This window comes from Cupressus sempervirens, chromosome 6 (genome assembly GCF_028749045.1).
Source record: "Cupressus sempervirens isolate cs-2001-9-10 chromosome 6, ASM2874904v1, whole genome shotgun sequence".
NCBI classification, from domain to species: Eukaryota; Viridiplantae; Streptophyta; class Pinopsida; order Cupressales; family Cupressaceae; genus Cupressus; species Cupressus sempervirens.
Genome location: NC_143123.1, coordinates 88,500,299 through 88,518,936, shown reverse-complemented (window position 1 = coordinate 88,518,936; position 18,638 = coordinate 88,500,299). Strand labels below are relative to the sequence as shown.

Below are 18,638 nucleotides of genomic sequence, written 5' to 3'. Positions count from 1 at the left end.
TGTCTTATGGATCATCTTACATACATTCCATGATTTGACTAATTATGATCCTATGATTTCTATTTACTTAAGCTACAATTTACATTTTACGTGTAACGTAGTTGGGTATGTGATGGATTTATGGTTTATATTCCATGTTTATGTATGTTAGCTTCTATTTGATGATGTTATGGTGTGTTTAAGTTATATTCAATAAAGGTATATGAAATAAGTTTGAAATTGTTAAAATCTCTAAATTTGAAGGGTTTCTTAAATTTGCTGATTCGTGGCTGATTCGATTCCTGTTCATGGCTGATTCAAAATTCGATTTGACCTTGCAGATTCCGATCCGATTATGATTCTCATTATTTAGGCACAAAGTCTCTTACTAGATACTCTCAAATTTAATAAGAACACTTTCACCTAAAGCCCTAAGTCTTCAGTTCTAAGTAATTGTAGCCATTATTATTTATTTCAGTTTGTTTTCCTGTAACACAAAGGCTTCAAAAGTTCAAATTGGCTTTGAATGCAATAGGTAGTTCAAAGTCGGCATGATTAAATTCAAATCCCTTTTGACCAAAGCTTGAAAACTCACAATCAATATCCAGAAAATGTTGTCACATAAGACCTTGAATCAACACAAAGTTTGAAAGCAAGTTGCCTCTTTTATTGATATCAATTTTGATTTACATGCAAGCATAAAGTCTTATAGTGCACAAATAAAGTGATAGAATTTTCTTGCGTTTCCAAAGGATGATTATTTACAATGAGTTCTCTCCTTTATATAGGAAAATAGGAGATAGAAGGGTGGAGGGAAAAGTGGAAATCCTCAACCACCTTGACTTATTCTCTAACAAATTTTTGACTAACTAATTTGACTTATTCAAAGTTGCATGCCTAATGTAGTTGCAACTTGACCACATGAGTTGATTGTATAGGGAGTGTTACCTCTACTTACAACATAATTGCTATTTCACATGTGATCCTCCTATTGGCATTCTACTTAAAGCATATGAAAATCTGATTTGAAGTATTCACATGGTATCAACTCGCTCTCCAAACATCCATAGGGACTTGCGTACAACTGCAACAACTAGTTCACTGATGTGTTGCGAGATCATTGTAACCTTCCCAAGTATGCTTTTTGCTCTAGATATCTCTTTGTTACAAATCTCCATTTGATTTTGTAGAGTCTTCAATGAATACTTCCATCTTGCAAATGTTTCCAGCACACTAATGTTGAAGTCATCCACTTCAAGCTATAAACAAATGGCCTTTGTGAACTCTCTGAGAACATCTTCTTGATTCTTGAGTTCATTATCTTCAATGATGATTTCACATGATAGTGGTCTAAATGGCTCTTTGATCATACTTTCTTGGTTAGTTATCCTAGCTATTGCTGCCTTTGCATCTTTTACAAGTCCTTGTAGAACTTTCTCTTTGTTGGTCATCACATGTGCATAATCATGGTACATTTTGACAAATGTGAGGACTTCGTACTCACACAAGATATCCAAATAAATCTCCATGTTGTTCTAGGTACCAAGATTTCATGCAGCAACTTGAGTTGATGATTGAGTGACTCGAGAATGTCATTTAACCCATGAGTAGCCTTTCGCGTTTGCTGGTGTAACTTCTCTTGACATTGCCAAATGGTGTGCCTATGGAATTGTCAAATGGAAGTTCCATAGTGTATGAACATTGTCATATGAAAGGTCCATAGAAAACTTGGGTGTGTAAAAACATAGATTAAAGTAGGTATGTATAAGGAAAGAACATGGAAAGGTTAGGGATAGTGACTGAGCAAATGGGTCAAGCTCAAAATGACTAAAAAATGATTATAATAGCCAAAAATGGGTTTTTTGAGTGGATTGCATATGTAGACATAAGTGTAATGAAATGGAAACATAGCATACTTGAATAGGTGTAAGTCATAATATGTATCCAGCAAGCATGTGGGAAATTCTTCTTCATCCATAGGACAGCCATATGAAGGTTCACAGAATGCGTATTTATGGTACTTGCACTTGCATTCTCATGAGGCGAAACGAGGGACTTGCTTCCATTTTAGAATGAGAGTTTGTCCCCAATTGCATATGCAAGTAAATGGGACCTTAAATATGCAACTTGAGGAAGAAGATGGAAGAAAATGAATTGACAACATATATACAAAAACACGCAAATCTGAAATTGGAAATGATGAGACTTGCATATACAACATAACAAATATATACAACAAAAACTTTATGAAAAATAACAAGGAATCATACCCTTTTATCAAGAGGCAAGAGAAGAAGTCGTTTTAAACACTTGTGAAAAATCTAAAAATGCAATCAAAGAGATTTCTTGGATTTAGAAAGATTGCAAGATGAAGTGTTAAACAGACGTTGAATCTTGAGTCGATCTTTGCAAAAGATGAATCAAAATTTGTAGCTTACAAAGTGTAGGAAGTTAGAGGAAGTTGCAAAACATTGCATCATTTTAGCAACCATTTTGACCAAGCAATGTGTAACATGCAAAGAATTTGGAAAATGGCGTCAAAAGCATATGAAGTGATTTAAAAGACTTGAATGCAAGCTAAGAAGGATAGGAAATGCTTCCAAACTTACCTTGATCCAAACACTTTCTTGTTTAATGGTGCAAATTACTCAAAGCTAGGGCATTTTTGAGCAAAAACATACTCAAGATGGGTTGTGAAATGAGGAAGACACTCAACAAACTCCCTTTTTGAGTAGACCAATGTGTTCTTTGGGTAATTTTAGGCAAAGACGAACTATAGATCATCGAAAACGACCAAGAAATGCTCAAGATATGAGCATTTGAATGCTGGAAAACCCATTTTGGAGGAAAATGCCTTGAGAATTAAATTTTGAGAGCCAAAAACATGAGTCTTTGGGCTAAAAATCACCACTTTGAGGGTTTCAACAAAAAAGCATCATATTATGAAGTAAAACATACTTTTTGGTTGCATTTGCATGTTCGAAACATATGCAATGGCTGGAATAATCACCACTTCGGATTTTAATGCACTACAAGCCATAAAAACGGGTTTTTAGAAGTCATTTGCATTTTTAAATGACATGCAAATGGGTATAAAATCACGACCCTTGCTTAAATGCATTTTTAGAAGTGAAAAGCATGTTTAAAACTACATGTTATTTCATGAAAAGTCACCACTTGTGATCTTTAAGTGAAAAATAGGGTTTTTAAATGGATATACATGTTCTTTTAGCATTTAAAACACATGTGATTGGGTGAAAATTTGCTACTTCTAGTTTTGGCGTATAGAAATGAGTTTTCTTTTACCATAATTGTGGACAACTGGGGTGGATAATGGCATCTATACAAGGAAAGGATTTGCTTGGTTCCAAAGTCAAAGATGAAGATGGAGGATCTTGAGGGTGTTTCATGAGTGGCATCTTGAATACCTCAAGCTATATAGGTATATATGTGAGACGTTCTCATGGAGGGGCATCAATGATGATGTGTTGTGATTCGTTAGGGAGTTGGGACATGCTAGTAGAACAAGTTTGAGCATACCTTTCAGATGGGATTACTTTAGCTCTTACCCATTTTGGATCAAAAGTGGGAGAGCCTTTCAATGGATTTTATCACAGGTTCTCCCAAGGTATAGGGCAAGTTTGCATTTATGTAGTAGTTGATTGTTTGACCAAGTATGCTCACTTCTTTGTCATTTCAATAGAGTTTTGAGAAGTTTAAGTTGCAAAATTGTTCTTTCAATATATTTTTAGGTTCATATCAGTTCCTAAGGGATATAGTTGGCAATAGAGATAGTAGGTTCCTCAGTGCTTTTTGGATGGAGTTTTTTAGGTTGGTAAGCACTAGCCTAACTCTGATAAGTAGTTACCACCCCTAGATGGATTTACATATTGTGGTCCTGAACAAGTTGGTTGAGGGCAGTTGGTGGAACTATGTGGTAGTGCACCTGAAGGCATTGATGCATTGGTTACATCTAGGTGAGTATTGCCACACTACCAATTACATATCAATTACGATGTCGACCTAAAAGGAACTCTGTGGCTTTGAGGCTACTCCCTTTGTGAATATGGCATTTGGAGATAAGAGGGTACCTAAGGTAAAGGATTAGTTGTAGGAGAGTCAATATATCCTTTGGTCCCTCAAGGAAGATCCATAATAGACCTAGAATCAACAAGAGATGTACGGATCAATACAGGATTGATTGCATTTTTCAGGGCAGGAGATTTGATCTATCTTCATGTAGAACCCTACATGTTGTCTTTTATGACAAAGAGTCGTGCATAGAATATTAAGCCTTGGTTTTATGAGCCTATCAGGTGACTAAGCGGATTGGAGTGTTGGTGTATGGGTTGGAGTTTCTAGAGAACAATATGATGCATAATATGTTTCATGTCTCTTGTGTACAAATGACTCTAGGCAAAAGTTTATACTTTCAGAGTAGCTTATGCACTTTACTATGAGGGCAAGGTTGAATTGGAGATAGTTGAAGTCTGTAAAAAATTTCCTAAGGCAAAGAATGAAAATGCCAAGATTAAGAAGCTCAATAGATATCACAATAAGAGAGACAAAATGATATGATCCTCAATTGACTTGATTCAATGATGATCAATAATCAAACAATAATGTATAACGGATACAATACGTGTAGATGTCCCTAAATACAAAGGCAATGCATGATAACTTGGAGTTATTAGAGAGGTGTAGCCACATGTCCACCAAAGGTGGATCATCCTCCATCGTTTAACAAAGTATGTGCAACAATCAGAGGATGATAATGTGATAAGAACACAAAGTGGATCTCACAAACAACGAGGTGTTAGACAACAACTCAGTGGAAGTGGATTTCTCCTACAACATGTGCTAAAATAGGATGCATACTCCTAGGTGTCTCAATTGCAACTAATATGCAAATGCATTATTCTAAGTAAACTTAAGTAAAGTGTAATTAGGAAATACTTAATTACACTAACATGCCCTTAAGTGCAACTTAGGGGAATGCATTTATGTTCACAAAAGCTAGATAACAATGCATGATGGGTCTTGGCTACTAGGCCATGTTAGGTACCCATGTACAATATGCAAGTGGAAAAAACAATGCAATCTCTCAAAGTAGAGAAAGAGGGAAAACCTCATGGAAAAAATCATCCCTCAAAAAGGGAAATGATAAAAGAAATAAGATGCATAGATGGATGGAGTAATCAAGACCCCTCCCCCACATTATGACATGTATGTTGTATATGCAATAGAGAAGCATGAGAAGCACAAAACTACATAAGTGGAAAAAGTCCCCTCTCCACCCCACACTCCACAAGGGAGAAGTAGAAGAAGAAGAAAGGAGACATGGTAGCCCCCCCCCTCCCAATGTAGAATGCCAAATAGTGATAGCCGCTCCAAGATGAATGTAGAAGCCAGTCCACGAATACTGAATAATGTTCCTCCCCTTGGGAAGAAATAATGTAACAGGTGCATATGAGATGCCTCCCCAACATATAGGAAGAAACTTCAAGATGAATGGTGTGTCTGAAAACTACTCAACAGTCTTTGTGTCAATATTGAAGGCTGCCCCTTCCAACATTTCTAAAAAGAACAAGTCATGATCTAGCAAGGATGAATGTAGAACATGTCCCAAAGAACCAATTGTCTTCCCGAGTGATAAAGAGACCTCCTGCAAGTGTTTTATGTAAGGATCCACAATCATATAAACCTCAAAAGATAGATCATGTAGAGAATGGACAAGAGGGTCAAAATGTTCGCTTACAACAATTGGAGAAGGATCATCCTCATTAAAGAGAAGATCATTATCATCAATGATCTCTCAAGAATATGCTATGTAGGACCACAAACAAACGTGTAATGTGTATCAAGTAGTCATCCCCACATGCTGTAACAATACGAATTTGCCTCAAGCTCTGATACCATGTAGATTTTTCCATAATACCAAAAGTACATACTGGTGGCAGAAAGGGAGGTCATTGGGGATATAGTCACTACGCACACCCTTGCGAGTGAAGGGTCTAAGGGCTTGAGGGTCTCAAATTGATGACCTACACTTTGATACTATGTAAAAATTTGTCTAAGGAAAAGAACGAAAATGCCAAGATCAAGAAGCTCAATAGATAGCAAATTAATTGAAAAACTCTCTTACTTGGAAACAACTTGCCAAGCCCCCCAAAATTATCGGCGAAAACTTGGCTAGGTTTTCAAAAAAAAGTTGGTAACCTAAAAAACAACTTAAATTTAATTAAAATAACATTTTTTTGCATAGATGCATGTAATGTGTTAATTAAAGAGAACAAAAAGGAAACAAGCAAAGTTTAGATATATAAATGCATAGTGGGTACAAAATTGCATTTTCATCCGGAATGCTGATTGTGAGAATTAAAATAGTAAATAGTTTATTTCAAACTAGAAATAAATACATCATTACAATTACATCTTCCTCTTCCTAGCTCTATTTGCATAAAAGGGAAAGGGTCTAGTCCTAGAAGAGGAATCCTACATTGGGCATGATTGTAAAGTTTGTGGTTGTGCCTCCTCACTCGGTAGCCCTACTGACTCGCTTTCTATCTTGGATGTATCTCGTCCTACCTGTGGCATTCGTAATGACTCCTCATTTGACTCCTTATCATTGTCCTCCTCAATGTTATCCAATGTGAAATGCAATCCAGCCCCCTCTTCCTCCATGGCCTGCCTCTTCAGTTTAGTGATGTCATCCTTTGAAAACAATGGATTGGGCTCTTGTGCCGTCCAATCAGATTAAGGGTCTATGTCATCCAGACCAAGTGGACTAGGTATTGAACACTATGCTGTTTTAAGGGCAACTTAAGACTATATTACACATAAACAATGTCATTGAGTTGTTTTTGAGTCATTTTGTTTCTTTTCTTTGCGTAAATGGAGTCAAATAAGCTGCAATTGTTCTCATAATGGGATGCATTACAAGGATGGCACGAGATTTTGAGAGAAAATTGTTAGATTGGGGGTATTGTCACCCAAAGTTTCTACCAAGCATCTGCAAAATAAAATATTAATAAATTATAAAGCAATGAAAAAAGATAAAAGATAACTTATCAAATTGCAAATGTTTTGAAGTTTGAAACTATAAACTTTTATAGATTACCTGGGGTTTGAGTGCCTCCTGCTCTCTTTGCTAGCTCGAAATAGAACAAATTACTATTTGATTCCACATTGATTTGTTGTTCGGCCATAACAAGGTCTCTCTGCACAACATCGATATCATCCTCTCAATACAGGCAGAGAGGCGCTCCTTTGACCTCTTCATTAGGATCTCAAAAGGAATCATCATGCCTAAAACAAATAGAAAGTGAAATCAAGTCTTAGTACACAACCTAAAAAACAAAGTAAAATGAAGTCTTATTAAAATTTGAAGAATAATCATAGTACCTGAAATAGGAGTTGAGGAAGTAGCTTGCTCCATGAATGTGTTGGTAGAGCATATTATTCCACCTCCTATCAATTATTCCCAAATGATATCAAATTTGAGCTTATCCTTATTGTCGGATTTTCTAACAAACTCTTTGGCGTTTTCCATGGACTCATAAAGACATCTGATTGGGGATTGTTGCCCATCAATTAAGGCAAAGAAAAAAATGCCAAGATCAAGAAGCTCAATAGATAGCACTGTAGTTGGAAAACTCTCACTTGGCAACAACTTGTGAAGCCCCACAAAAAAATCACAAAAAACTTGGCTAGGTTTTGAGAAAAACTTGAGAACTTAAAAATGATATGATATGATATGATAGATTTTAATGACATCTATGAAGCTAAAATAGTTAATTGAAATTACATTTTTTTGTAGAATTCAATGAGAATATACATGTAATGAGTAAGTTAAAGAGAACACAAAAGAAACAAGCAAAATTTAGATATATATAAATGCACAGTGGGTACAAAATCGCATTCTCATGCGGACTGCTGATGGCGAAAGCAAAATAGCAAACAATTTTGTCAAACTAGAAGTAAACCCATCATTACAATCACATCTTCCTATTCCCATCTTTACTAGCATAAAAGGGAGAGGGTCTAGTCCTAGAAGAGGAACCTTGCATTTTGTGTGACTGTAAAGTCTGTGGTTGTGCCTCCTCACTCAGTATCGTTACTGACTTGCTCTCTGTCCTGGATGTATCTCCTCTTGCCTATGGCATTGGTAATGATTCCTTGTCTGACTCATCATCACCGTCCTCCTCAAGGTCATCCAAATGTAAAATCCAATCCCGATCCCTCCTCCTCCATGCCCTGCCTCTCCATTTCAGCAATGTTATCTCTGAAAATAATGGACTGGGCTTTGGTGATGTCCAATCAAAATAAACATCTCTATGATGCAGACCCAATGGTCCAGGTACTGAACATTGTGTCTTTTTCATGTGCAACTTAAGATTAAATTGCACATAAACAAGGTCATCGAGCTATTTTTGAGTCATTTTGTTTCTTTTCTATGTGGATGGACTCAAATAAGCTCCAATTGTGCTCACAATGGCATGCACCTCAAGGTTGGCACACGATTCTGAGAGGGAAATTGTTAGATTGGGGGTATTGCCACCCCAAGTTTTCCACCAAGCATCTCCAAAATAAAATATTAATAAGTTATAAAACAATGAAAAAAGAGAAATCATAACATATAAAATTGCAAATGTTTTGAAGTTTGAATCTTTGAACTTTTACCTTTTGCTTGGGGTTTGAGTGCATCTTGCTGTCTTTGCTAGCTCGAAAGAGAACAAATGACCCTTTGATTCCATATAGATTTGTCGTTCTGCACAACATCATATATCATCCTCTCAATGCATGCAGAGAGGTCCTCCATGACCTCTCCATTAGGATCTTAAAAGGAATCATCGTGCCTAAAAAAATAGGAATGAAATCAAGTCTTACTACACAACCTAAAAAAACAAAGTCAAATGAAGTCTTATTAAAATTTGAGGAATAATCATAGTACCTAAAATCGGGATTGAGGAAGTAGCCTACTGCATGAATCGGTTAGTGGAGCATATAGTTCCACCTCCTATCAATTATTCCCCAAATGGAATCAAATTTGAGCCTTTCCCCATTGTATAAATTTCTAACAAACTCCTTGGCCTTAACCATGGACTCATAAAGACATCTTGTTGGGGATTGTTTCCCATGAACTAAGCGCAGGACTCTAGCCAAAGGGCTTAGACATCTAGAATTGAAATTTGAAAAAGACAACTTAGTTTACAAAAAGATTATTTAATGAAGTTACTAATATAGTAAGTTATAAATTAATAATTGGACTTGAAACAATATTCATGAATGATTAAAAAATTAATGGTTTGAAGTTACCTTCACAATCTCAGTGGCCTTTTCCAAAAACCTTTCATCAAAGACTATACGTACCACAACCTCTCCTTTAACCTCTTTGAGTAAGGTGAAGCAATCCAATCAAGACACAAACATTTCTTTTGAAGGCAATATTGTGCTAATAAAACTTTGCAATGTCAACAAAACTGTTGCAAACCTTGTAGCAGTGGGTCCCACCAAATCTTTGTCTTTAGTGACTTTTCTCATCAAATTTAGAACCCATGAGTGATTATAGATAAACTTGGTGACTTGCCTTGCATCTAACATAACTGGAGTCACCCAATCAAGTTTTCTCGTGTCCTCCAAAACAAGGTCAAGGACATGTGCTGCACAAGGTGACCAAAAAAGTGTGGGTGCTGCTCTTGGTGGATTCTACCTGACATATTAGTAAAAAATCAATAACTAGTTGCCAACTTTCCATATTTACATCAATGCTAAATTGAATAGTACCATAGAATTAAATTCATTATTCATATGCAACATTATAAATTAAAATTGCCTGCTACCACATATGTTGCCGCATCACCTGTGATGATTACTACCACATTAGTTACTCCCACCTCCATGACAACATTCTCCAACATTAATGCCAATATCTGTGCAGTTTTCACCTTATTGGAGGCATCAACAAATTTCCAAAACGCTACATTGTCTTTGCAAGCAACTAAAAAGCTAATAATGGTTCTATTTTTCTCATCTGCCCACCCATTAGATGGGATGGTGCAGCCATATTTCTTCCACTCGTTTTTGCTCCTCCACCATTGGTCTTGTCCTATCAATTGCATTGTCAAGTAACCTAAAAAATTGAAATCAAGTGTTAATATACAATTTTTATTTAATAAATAGGAAATAACAATTTTTTTTTTTGAATATAAAAATGAACTTGAGTGGATTTCGATTATTTGCTAACACTTTGTTTGCACAACCACGAGCCATGATGATATTCTTCTATGTTCTCAAGTGCCGGTTCTTCAGCACCAATAGTAGAACCTCAAGTTCCAACTATGGCAGCCCTCGTAGCTAATCTTCCCCTCTCGCTATTCAATCTTTTCTCTTCATCAGCTGCAAGTAGGGCATTAATGAATCTTTTTTTTTCCTTAGTTGTTTTGGCACAAGGATTTGAATCATGTCTCCTTATGCCTGCAAGGTAGTATTTGATACGGTTTATGTCTCCTAAAACTCATTTTTCACATTGAATGCACATTACCTTCCCATGCTCCTCTAGAGCTTCATAGGCATACCTCCATGCCTTATTTGTTGCATTTCTAGGTTGAGTGCCTATATATTTAGATCGGCACGATGTTAGTGGCCACACTTTGTTTGAACTTGCCGTGCTTATTTAATGCTTAATTGCTGCCCTAGACATAGAAATTTAAAACACAAATTAAAATTTATAGAAAAATAATTAAACAAAGTTAAAACATAGAAATAGAAACTATTTAAATTAGTTTGATTATTTTTAGATATCATTCAACATTAAAGATTAATAACACAAACTGCTAGGGTTTGTTTAAAAAAAAATTACATATTCTTCAAAAAAACAGCAATAGATTAAAAAAGAAGAAGTCATAGTGTTGAAATGCCTTCAAATGATTCAAAATCATATCTAACTACTTAGGAATGAATTTGAATTCATATACATGCAACGAAAAAATAACAGAATGTTTTATGAAAGTATAAAAACAAACAAAGCAAACTTACCTGGGAAAGAGTTTTTTTTTCCAAAATGGGTTGAAATCTGTTTGAAGTCCACTCAAATCTGCCTTCAATAACTTACAATAACCTAACAAGAGCTTGGAAGCCTTTTTTTCTCCACTACTCCAAGTCGACAAAGAAGCAAAATCAAACTGGTGAAAAAAAAGTCATTTTATTGCCTTTGAATGCAGATATGGGGCCGTGGGTGACTTTTATTTAAAAACTCATTGAGTAATCGCCAAAAAACTTGCGAAGTACTCGACAAGTGTTACAACTATGGAAAGCACAACAAGAGGGACAAAATGATTTGATCTTCAAATGACTCAATCCTATGATGAATTGAATACATGTAGATGTGCTCGAATACATAGGCAATACATGATTACTAGGAATGATGATAGAGATAAGCTATCAATCACACAAGTGGTAAACACATGTCCACGAAAGGTGGATCATCCTTCATTGTATAACGAAGTATGTGCAACATGTGTGACAATCAGAGAATGATAATGTGATAATAACACAAAGGTGGATCTTACAAACAACGAGGTGCGAAACAACTCAGTGGAAGTGGATTTCTCCTACAACATGTGCTAAATTAGAATGCAAACTCTTAGGTGTCTCAATGACAACTAATATACAATGGCATTATCCTAAGTAAACCTAAGTGTAAGTAGTAAATAGTTCATTACACCAACAAGGCCATAGATTTCAAAGAGAGGAGGCCAAGGTCCTGTACAATCAAGGTGTATCTTGTTAGGTGGAAAGACTTGCAAGTTGAGGATACCACATGAAAGAGTCAGCAGATTTTGAAGCATACCAATCTAAAATATCTCTTGGGAAAGCAATTCCAAGAAGGGGAGACTGTCATGTACCCTCTTTATAAAGCGAGACCAATTCATCATTCATCTGTATAGCTTATATGGTCCCTTGGGAGCTATTAAATGTTTGTAAGGGGCCCATTTTGTGGCTCATTTGTAGTGTCAGTTTCATTGGGATGGACCAATTTTCAAAAGAAAATTTTGGAGCCATATTATTAATAGCTAACTTGCTTGCTTTGAAATGAATTAATGCCATATTTGTATCAGCATTTAAAGAGTTTCATAATCATTGACTTTTTATTCATTGTCTTTGGAATTCATTGGGAGCTTGCAGTTTTGGAGGTGAAACATCCTGCCTTTCCTGCTATCGATCCCAATTTGATGAAGTCTCTCCGAAACCAAATTGGATTGATAGATTGGCATCATTATCAGTATTTCAGACCTTTATATCATGTAATCTTGAGATGGGTGATCTTAGAATACTTGCTGTTGGAATTCGCACCGCTGTGGATCACAGAAACAATCATCAGAATATAATAATTGGCATTAATCACATCAGGATCAGTGACATATATATCCTTGCGATGGTGGAAGTCTGCATAAAAGTGACACATATTTAAATCTTTGTGATAATAAAGAGTAAGCATAATTCATACACAATTCCTACCTCTGTGAGATGCAACATCAGCAGAGATTGGAGTCACAACAGTGTTATACAGCTGGAGGCAACACCACATCAGTGATACAATCATTACAATTCACTTTGGTCACAAACTTGTATGGAACTGCACCGTGTTTGGTACGATAGACATACTGACACCAGCACATTCAACATTCAGACATCAATGTTTAGAGCATACAGACATATATACACTGAACATCTTTCCATCAGCATATTCGTCATACTTACATTGTCATTCTATGATTTCCAACATAGAATGACTGTCACAAGACCAAGATGCAAAATTTCTTGAGCTTTGCCATGCTTGCAATATGCGGTTGTAATTGTTGAACAATAATTGATATCAAATAGTGCTGGTCTATCATTTTATTTCTTGACTTTTTTTCTTTCTCCTTTATGCTTGGAATATTTCACTAGTTATCTTCATATGTTTCAGAGGTGGAAAAGACTCTTCCAGATATGGAAAAATAAATATTGAGTCTATTTTAAAAACTCAGTCTCATTTTAATCACTCTTCATTTTTCAAAGCTTTAAGTATGGATCTTCTTTGTAGGACTTAAAGGATATTTTGTTGCATAAGATTGATTGATGCTTTCAATATATTAATTTTGAATGCTTGAGCAATTGCAATCAAGAATTTTGTATTCTAATCTGATTGTTATTGCAGAGCACGATATGAAGACGCTAAGTTCTTTTATCGATTGGATACAACGAAAAATTTAACAGATTTCCGTGGGCAACTAAAGGGTATACTTTTTCAGGTAGAGGCTTTTTGAAACTAGGGAATCCATATTCAAGATTTAGTTCTTTATTCTACTTTGTAGTTTTATGATAAGATTATGTATAAGATATTTACTGCAAAAATGGCATAAATCGAAGCAGGAGAAATTGGGATCAATGTTGGATAAGTCCAAACGTATTGAGAAAATGATATCAAGACTTGGCGCTGCCATGGGTTTGGAGGAAAATAAATATTCAGTGGCTCAGAGTGCTGCAGAACTAACCATGTCAGATCTGGCCACTACCATGGTTATGGAGTTCACATCTCTCGCTGGTATAATGGGTCGCCATTATGCTCTTAGGGAGGGTTATTCTCAAGAGGTATGGACATAATTATGTATGTAACATTATATAAATTGTAAACTACATTATTTCTTTCTTGAATAATTTACAAGTTTTTTGGGACTTCCAAGACCATTAATGGATCTGGATGATTATAGATGGCTCATCGAGCACCTTGACAAAAATGTTTATTGAAGAAACAAAAACAAATAATTGTTAATTTGAAAGATTTAGTTGGGTACTTTCAGTATAGGTTAAATAGGCTCCTTTCTAGTGGCACACATAATTGTGATAATATCTATAGATGAAGAGGCGAAGGAACATAGTTTTTGAAAGTCATTTTTGATTCTAAATGCTCAAATACATTGTCTTTATATTTGTGCTCAGAATGAGAGGTTAAGTAGTTCTCTAAATCATCTAAATTTAAAAGAAATTATAGAAGCTTTGTCAATTAATGTTGCCATCCTCTATCAAATTTTAAATAAACCTAACTCAGAAATCTGCCCATAAATGTGTGGAGATATTGTATGGTAATAATCTTACATCTTGATCTTTAATATGTTTGGGTAGATGTCAATTGCTTGAGCAAAGTTCTCTCTTGTACTCTGATCTTACAATGTACTGATAGTAATATTGAGTTTATTCAGTATTTGTTCCATTGCTTGATGAATTGTTGGACGACTGGAAGCCATCAGAAGGTTCTGTATGGGGCTCAGTTATCATTCTCTTTGATGGTGTTCATCTAGGTCCTCTGATGGAAAAGAAATCTGAACTCATTTTAGTTTATAGTAACTTGCATGAATATTATGGCATATGATATTTACATCTATAAATAGGGTGGTATTAAAATGGGATATCATACTAGTGATCCACAACATGGAGCTCAGTATGGTAGTGTGGATGGACAACCTAATAATTTTGTTGATAAACTACAGACTTATGGAATGAACATACAAAAGTAAAGTTTTGTAAATACAAGTATAGAGGCCTAAATGTTGAGAATGAGGTTTGCAATGATGAGAAAACTAGGGGAATGCTTAGTAGTTAATCTGCCTACCTTGAATGACCAGTGCCACCTGATCTTATGGGCTGAGTAAAAGTTTATGTACAAATATAGAATAGACTTATTTTATTAAGTGGGGACGAGAAATTTGCTAGGATCAATAGTGGATGAGAGTAGAGGCATGTGAGTTGCTCTCCCTCCTATGTAGAAGGGAAGACCTAACTAGTTTCTATAGCACTCTGCTTCCAACAATTATTATAGTGAGGGTTGGAAGCAGGCTAGGGAGGGGGGCTGGAAAAGGAAGGGAGTATCATTGCCCCCTCTTTGGATGGGGCAATCCTTTGGCCTAAATTCCTATTCCCTTTGTGGGGCATTGATGTACTTGTCCTCGATTCCCTGACTAATCTTTTTGTTGATTGGTGGCTCCATCTTTTAAGCTTGTTGTGTTAATTAGTCTGTAGATCTTGTGTAAATCATGAGAGTGTTTTGGTGTTAATCCTAATCAGTGTGGAAGCTCCATACATTGTGCATCGAGTTGGTGAATATCATCCTAATATCATGCTGATTGAGGTGGTGACTATAGAATAGCTGACCTGCAAGATAGCTAGAGTTTTGCATCATGGAGTTTGGTGTTGTTGCTATGTATTGTGTGGAAGGCTATGTAGAAAAGCCAACATGTCCAAATTAAAAGCTTGTATGGTAATGGACCTTGCAATTACTTTAATTTGAGCAGATCTAATTATTAGGCCAGGTCTTCCCGTTTGGAGAGCTCAAAAATGATTGTAATTCCTAGGTTTTAGAGTTGAGAGCTTATCATCTATGTTGATAAGAAGCTTAGATAGGTTTACCAAGATCTCTTTGTTGAATATGTTTCGATATGACTTTTCTACAATCTCCCTATCTCTCTCTATCTCTCAATACATGGATAGTGCTACAAACATTGCAGGTATGTTAGGATTAGCCCCATGCCTATTGTCATTGTGTATGAACCATAGTTATGGGACTCGGACTTGCCTCTCACTCGAAAAGTTAAAATCCGACTCGGACTCGGATTCGGTGACCAAACTCGGCCAAGACTCAGCAAGGACTCGAAAAATAGAAAAACCCATGAAATTAAAAGATTTTTGAGGATTTAAACATTTTTTCATGCATCATTCAGTCAATTAATATCAAATACACAATAATTGAGATAAATAGAAACTACTTAACACTCATACACAATTTTGCATAGTTCACATAAGTATAACAACGAATTTTTGAAGGAAAAGAATTGAATAACATAATCTAAAGTTAAACATAGTGTCATTGTCAAATGTCTACAATATAGGAAATCTATGGAATCAAAAAGTGAAAACATATATCGAAATATGAGCTAGAGTGTATAAGACTAAGATTCATAGTAGCTTATGCCCTCCTATGAATATGCCTAAGATAAGTCATGGAAGACTTAGATATTGAGAAATATGTTTTTTACAACTTATGTGCAGATTGTAGACAACAACAAGGCTCTCAAGTATGTCTATCAATTTGCTTGGTGAACCACAACCTTTAATAGTAAAAGTCTTTTAATAACAATTATAGTTGGGTTACAAATTTTTGCCAAGAAAATGATCAAGGACATAGCCAACAACACATTTACATGTAAGTCTGAAAGTTTATAAATTTATTAAAAGACAATGTTGAAAGCGACTTCTTCATAATGAAACCCAGATAATGTAGATAGTAACCACAACATCATTTTTCATAAGTAATATACACAGGAAGAAAAAAAAACCTTCTAGAAATCTCTATCTATTTGAAAAAGAATAAAATTATAAAGAAGAAAAAAAATTTATTAAAATTTTTTTTGGGAGAGTCTTGGGCTCAGGACTTGGCGAGTCCATGTGGACTCTGCCAAGACTCGGCCAAGTTAGACTCTAGAGGCCATTTGCCTTGGAAAGGCCGCCTCAGCCTTGGACTCGCAGAGTCTCAGAACACTGATATGAAGTCATCTTTGAGAATTCTCAGAAAGCCCTTACCACTAAGCAATGAGGAAACAAAACGATCCTCTTGGGCCTATCTATCTTGAATTCCCCTCCAAAAGCCATCTACCTTTTTTTACCCTTCAGCCTGATTGAAGTCTCTATCATAAATCTCTACCATGAATCATACATACTGTAAAACATATATTGAAAGGTATAACTTTTACTTATTTAATTAGAATTCTCGCCAAGACTACAAGGCTCTGTCAGGGATGCTTAACCATGCTTGGCTTACCTCTGTTAAATTTAACTACTAAATTGATCATCATTATAACTTTATTCATTTGTGTCCTATGTAATTGTCATAATTGTTTTAAACTGTCCAATATCCCCTCAAACATTGGATTTCTAATTACTCAACAATGCGCCAAATTTTTAGTCCTTCAAGTGTTCAATCTACCTATTATATTAGTAAATGCTATGTTTAGTTATGAGTCTCTTCTTTTTCATTTCAACTTTGCATTTGAGTTATACGTTGCCTTTTGTGTTTGATTTTTATAGTTTTATCCTTCATAATATGTCATTCTAATTTTTGTATTGTTTTCTCCTTCACTTGACCTCACCTTTCTACTTCAGCTTTGTGATGTCTCCATTTTTGCTAGGATCAGAGTTTGAGGGATTAGCCTATTATTGTTATCCTCATAGGCTAACTATTGTGGATAGAGGGTCTTCTAAGGCAGAGGCTTGGCTATGGGAGGGTCTTGTCTTCTTCACAATTCAATATATTCTAGCTTTTTCTTCATTTGACTCAGATTGGATTTCGTTTGACTTAGATTGGACTTCGTTTGGGCTTAGTTTCATACACTTTTTATTTATGGCAAGTTGGGTGATGATTGTCAGGGACCCTTTCTATTTTAGGAAAGTGCATTTGGTCACATGGGAAAATAATAGGCGTGACTCCTATTTCAAATGACATATATAAAGGATAAGTATTTACTATTTTGGGAGTTATTATTATTTTAGTGGCTAAACTATTATTAAATCATTAAATGACTTATTATAAAGTTATAATTTGACTTTATAATTTTACTTAAGGTGAGGGTTGAGTCATTGTTGGAAGGGGCCATTTATTTAATTTGTTATAAGCCTAAGTCAAGTATTAAATATAAAAGTACAAGGAACTGTTATATTTAAAAGTTGAAGCCTCTTAAGTGAAAAGCATCTTAATCAAACTACGTGGTACAAAAGTTATTAAAAAGAATCTATTGGAAGCTTCTAATTGATGGTGTGTTGGTGAAGCGAAGTGGATTATAAAAGGTGGCTTCATGAAGCAAATAAATCACCTGATTACTTATTTTCTTTTGTTGCTTGTGAAGAAGTTTTTTGAGGTTGATTTCTGTGCCCTTGCTAAAGTATAAGGGTTTGAAGCTGATTGTGCTTTCCACAACTGAGGTATTCTGGTTAAGTCTGATAATTGAATTATCTTACATGTACATATTTTTTGTTGCTATGGAAGTAAGCTTTGACTAATTATCAGAGGGGTTGCTAGTTATCATATTTCTCCACTTCTGGGGTATAATGGGAACTGGTCTATTTTGAACTTTGGGAATTTGAGTGTGACTTCTCTAATTGTTTTCTCTGTGGCTGAGAAGTGTTGATGAGCTAAGGAATTTAATACTGCAAGCTGGAAATTGTTTTTGTATCCTTTACTGTTATTCTGGATGGATTTTTCCTTAAGTTTCAGTGTATGGTAGATTTACCTGCTGCTGGGCGTTGATCAGACTGAGAGAATTAGGTGATAGGCAGTTATCATTTGACTCCTGTTTTGGGCAATTTTTTGAAACTCAATTGCAAGAGTCTGAACCCTGATTTTGGGGGCTTATTTACTGAGTTTCGTAACACTGCCTGTCCTGGTATTTGGCAGTTGTTATTACTTATGTCTGGGCTGCGAATATCACAGAGGAGAAATATTATCACTGGTGACTGTATTCAACCTGGTCGGGCATGTTTCATTGTCTTTTTCAGGTGTTATTCCTGCTGCAATCCAAATTGGCATCAATCCTAGACTCTTCTGGCATTGCATTTCAAGCTACGATTTT

The 18,638-nt window shown here is 35.5% G+C and overlaps 1 protein-coding gene across 5 annotated transcripts in view; it reads left to right on the top strand.

Annotated features, from left to right (window-relative positions):
- EDD1 (glycine-tRNA ligase) overlaps nucleotides 1-18,638 on the top strand; it is a 426,585-nt gene that overhangs the window by 250,669 nt on the left and 157,278 nt on the right. For all 5 annotated transcript variants that reach the window (XM_089786876.1, XM_089786879.1, XM_089786878.1 and 2 more), the window contains 2 exons: nucleotides 13,181-13,274; nucleotides 13,396-13,614. In XM_089786876.1, coding sequence (XP_089643002.1) covers nucleotides 13,181-13,274; nucleotides 13,396-13,614 — 313 coding nt within the window. The remainder of the gene's footprint in view (nucleotides 1-13,180; nucleotides 13,275-13,395; nucleotides 13,615-18,638) is intronic.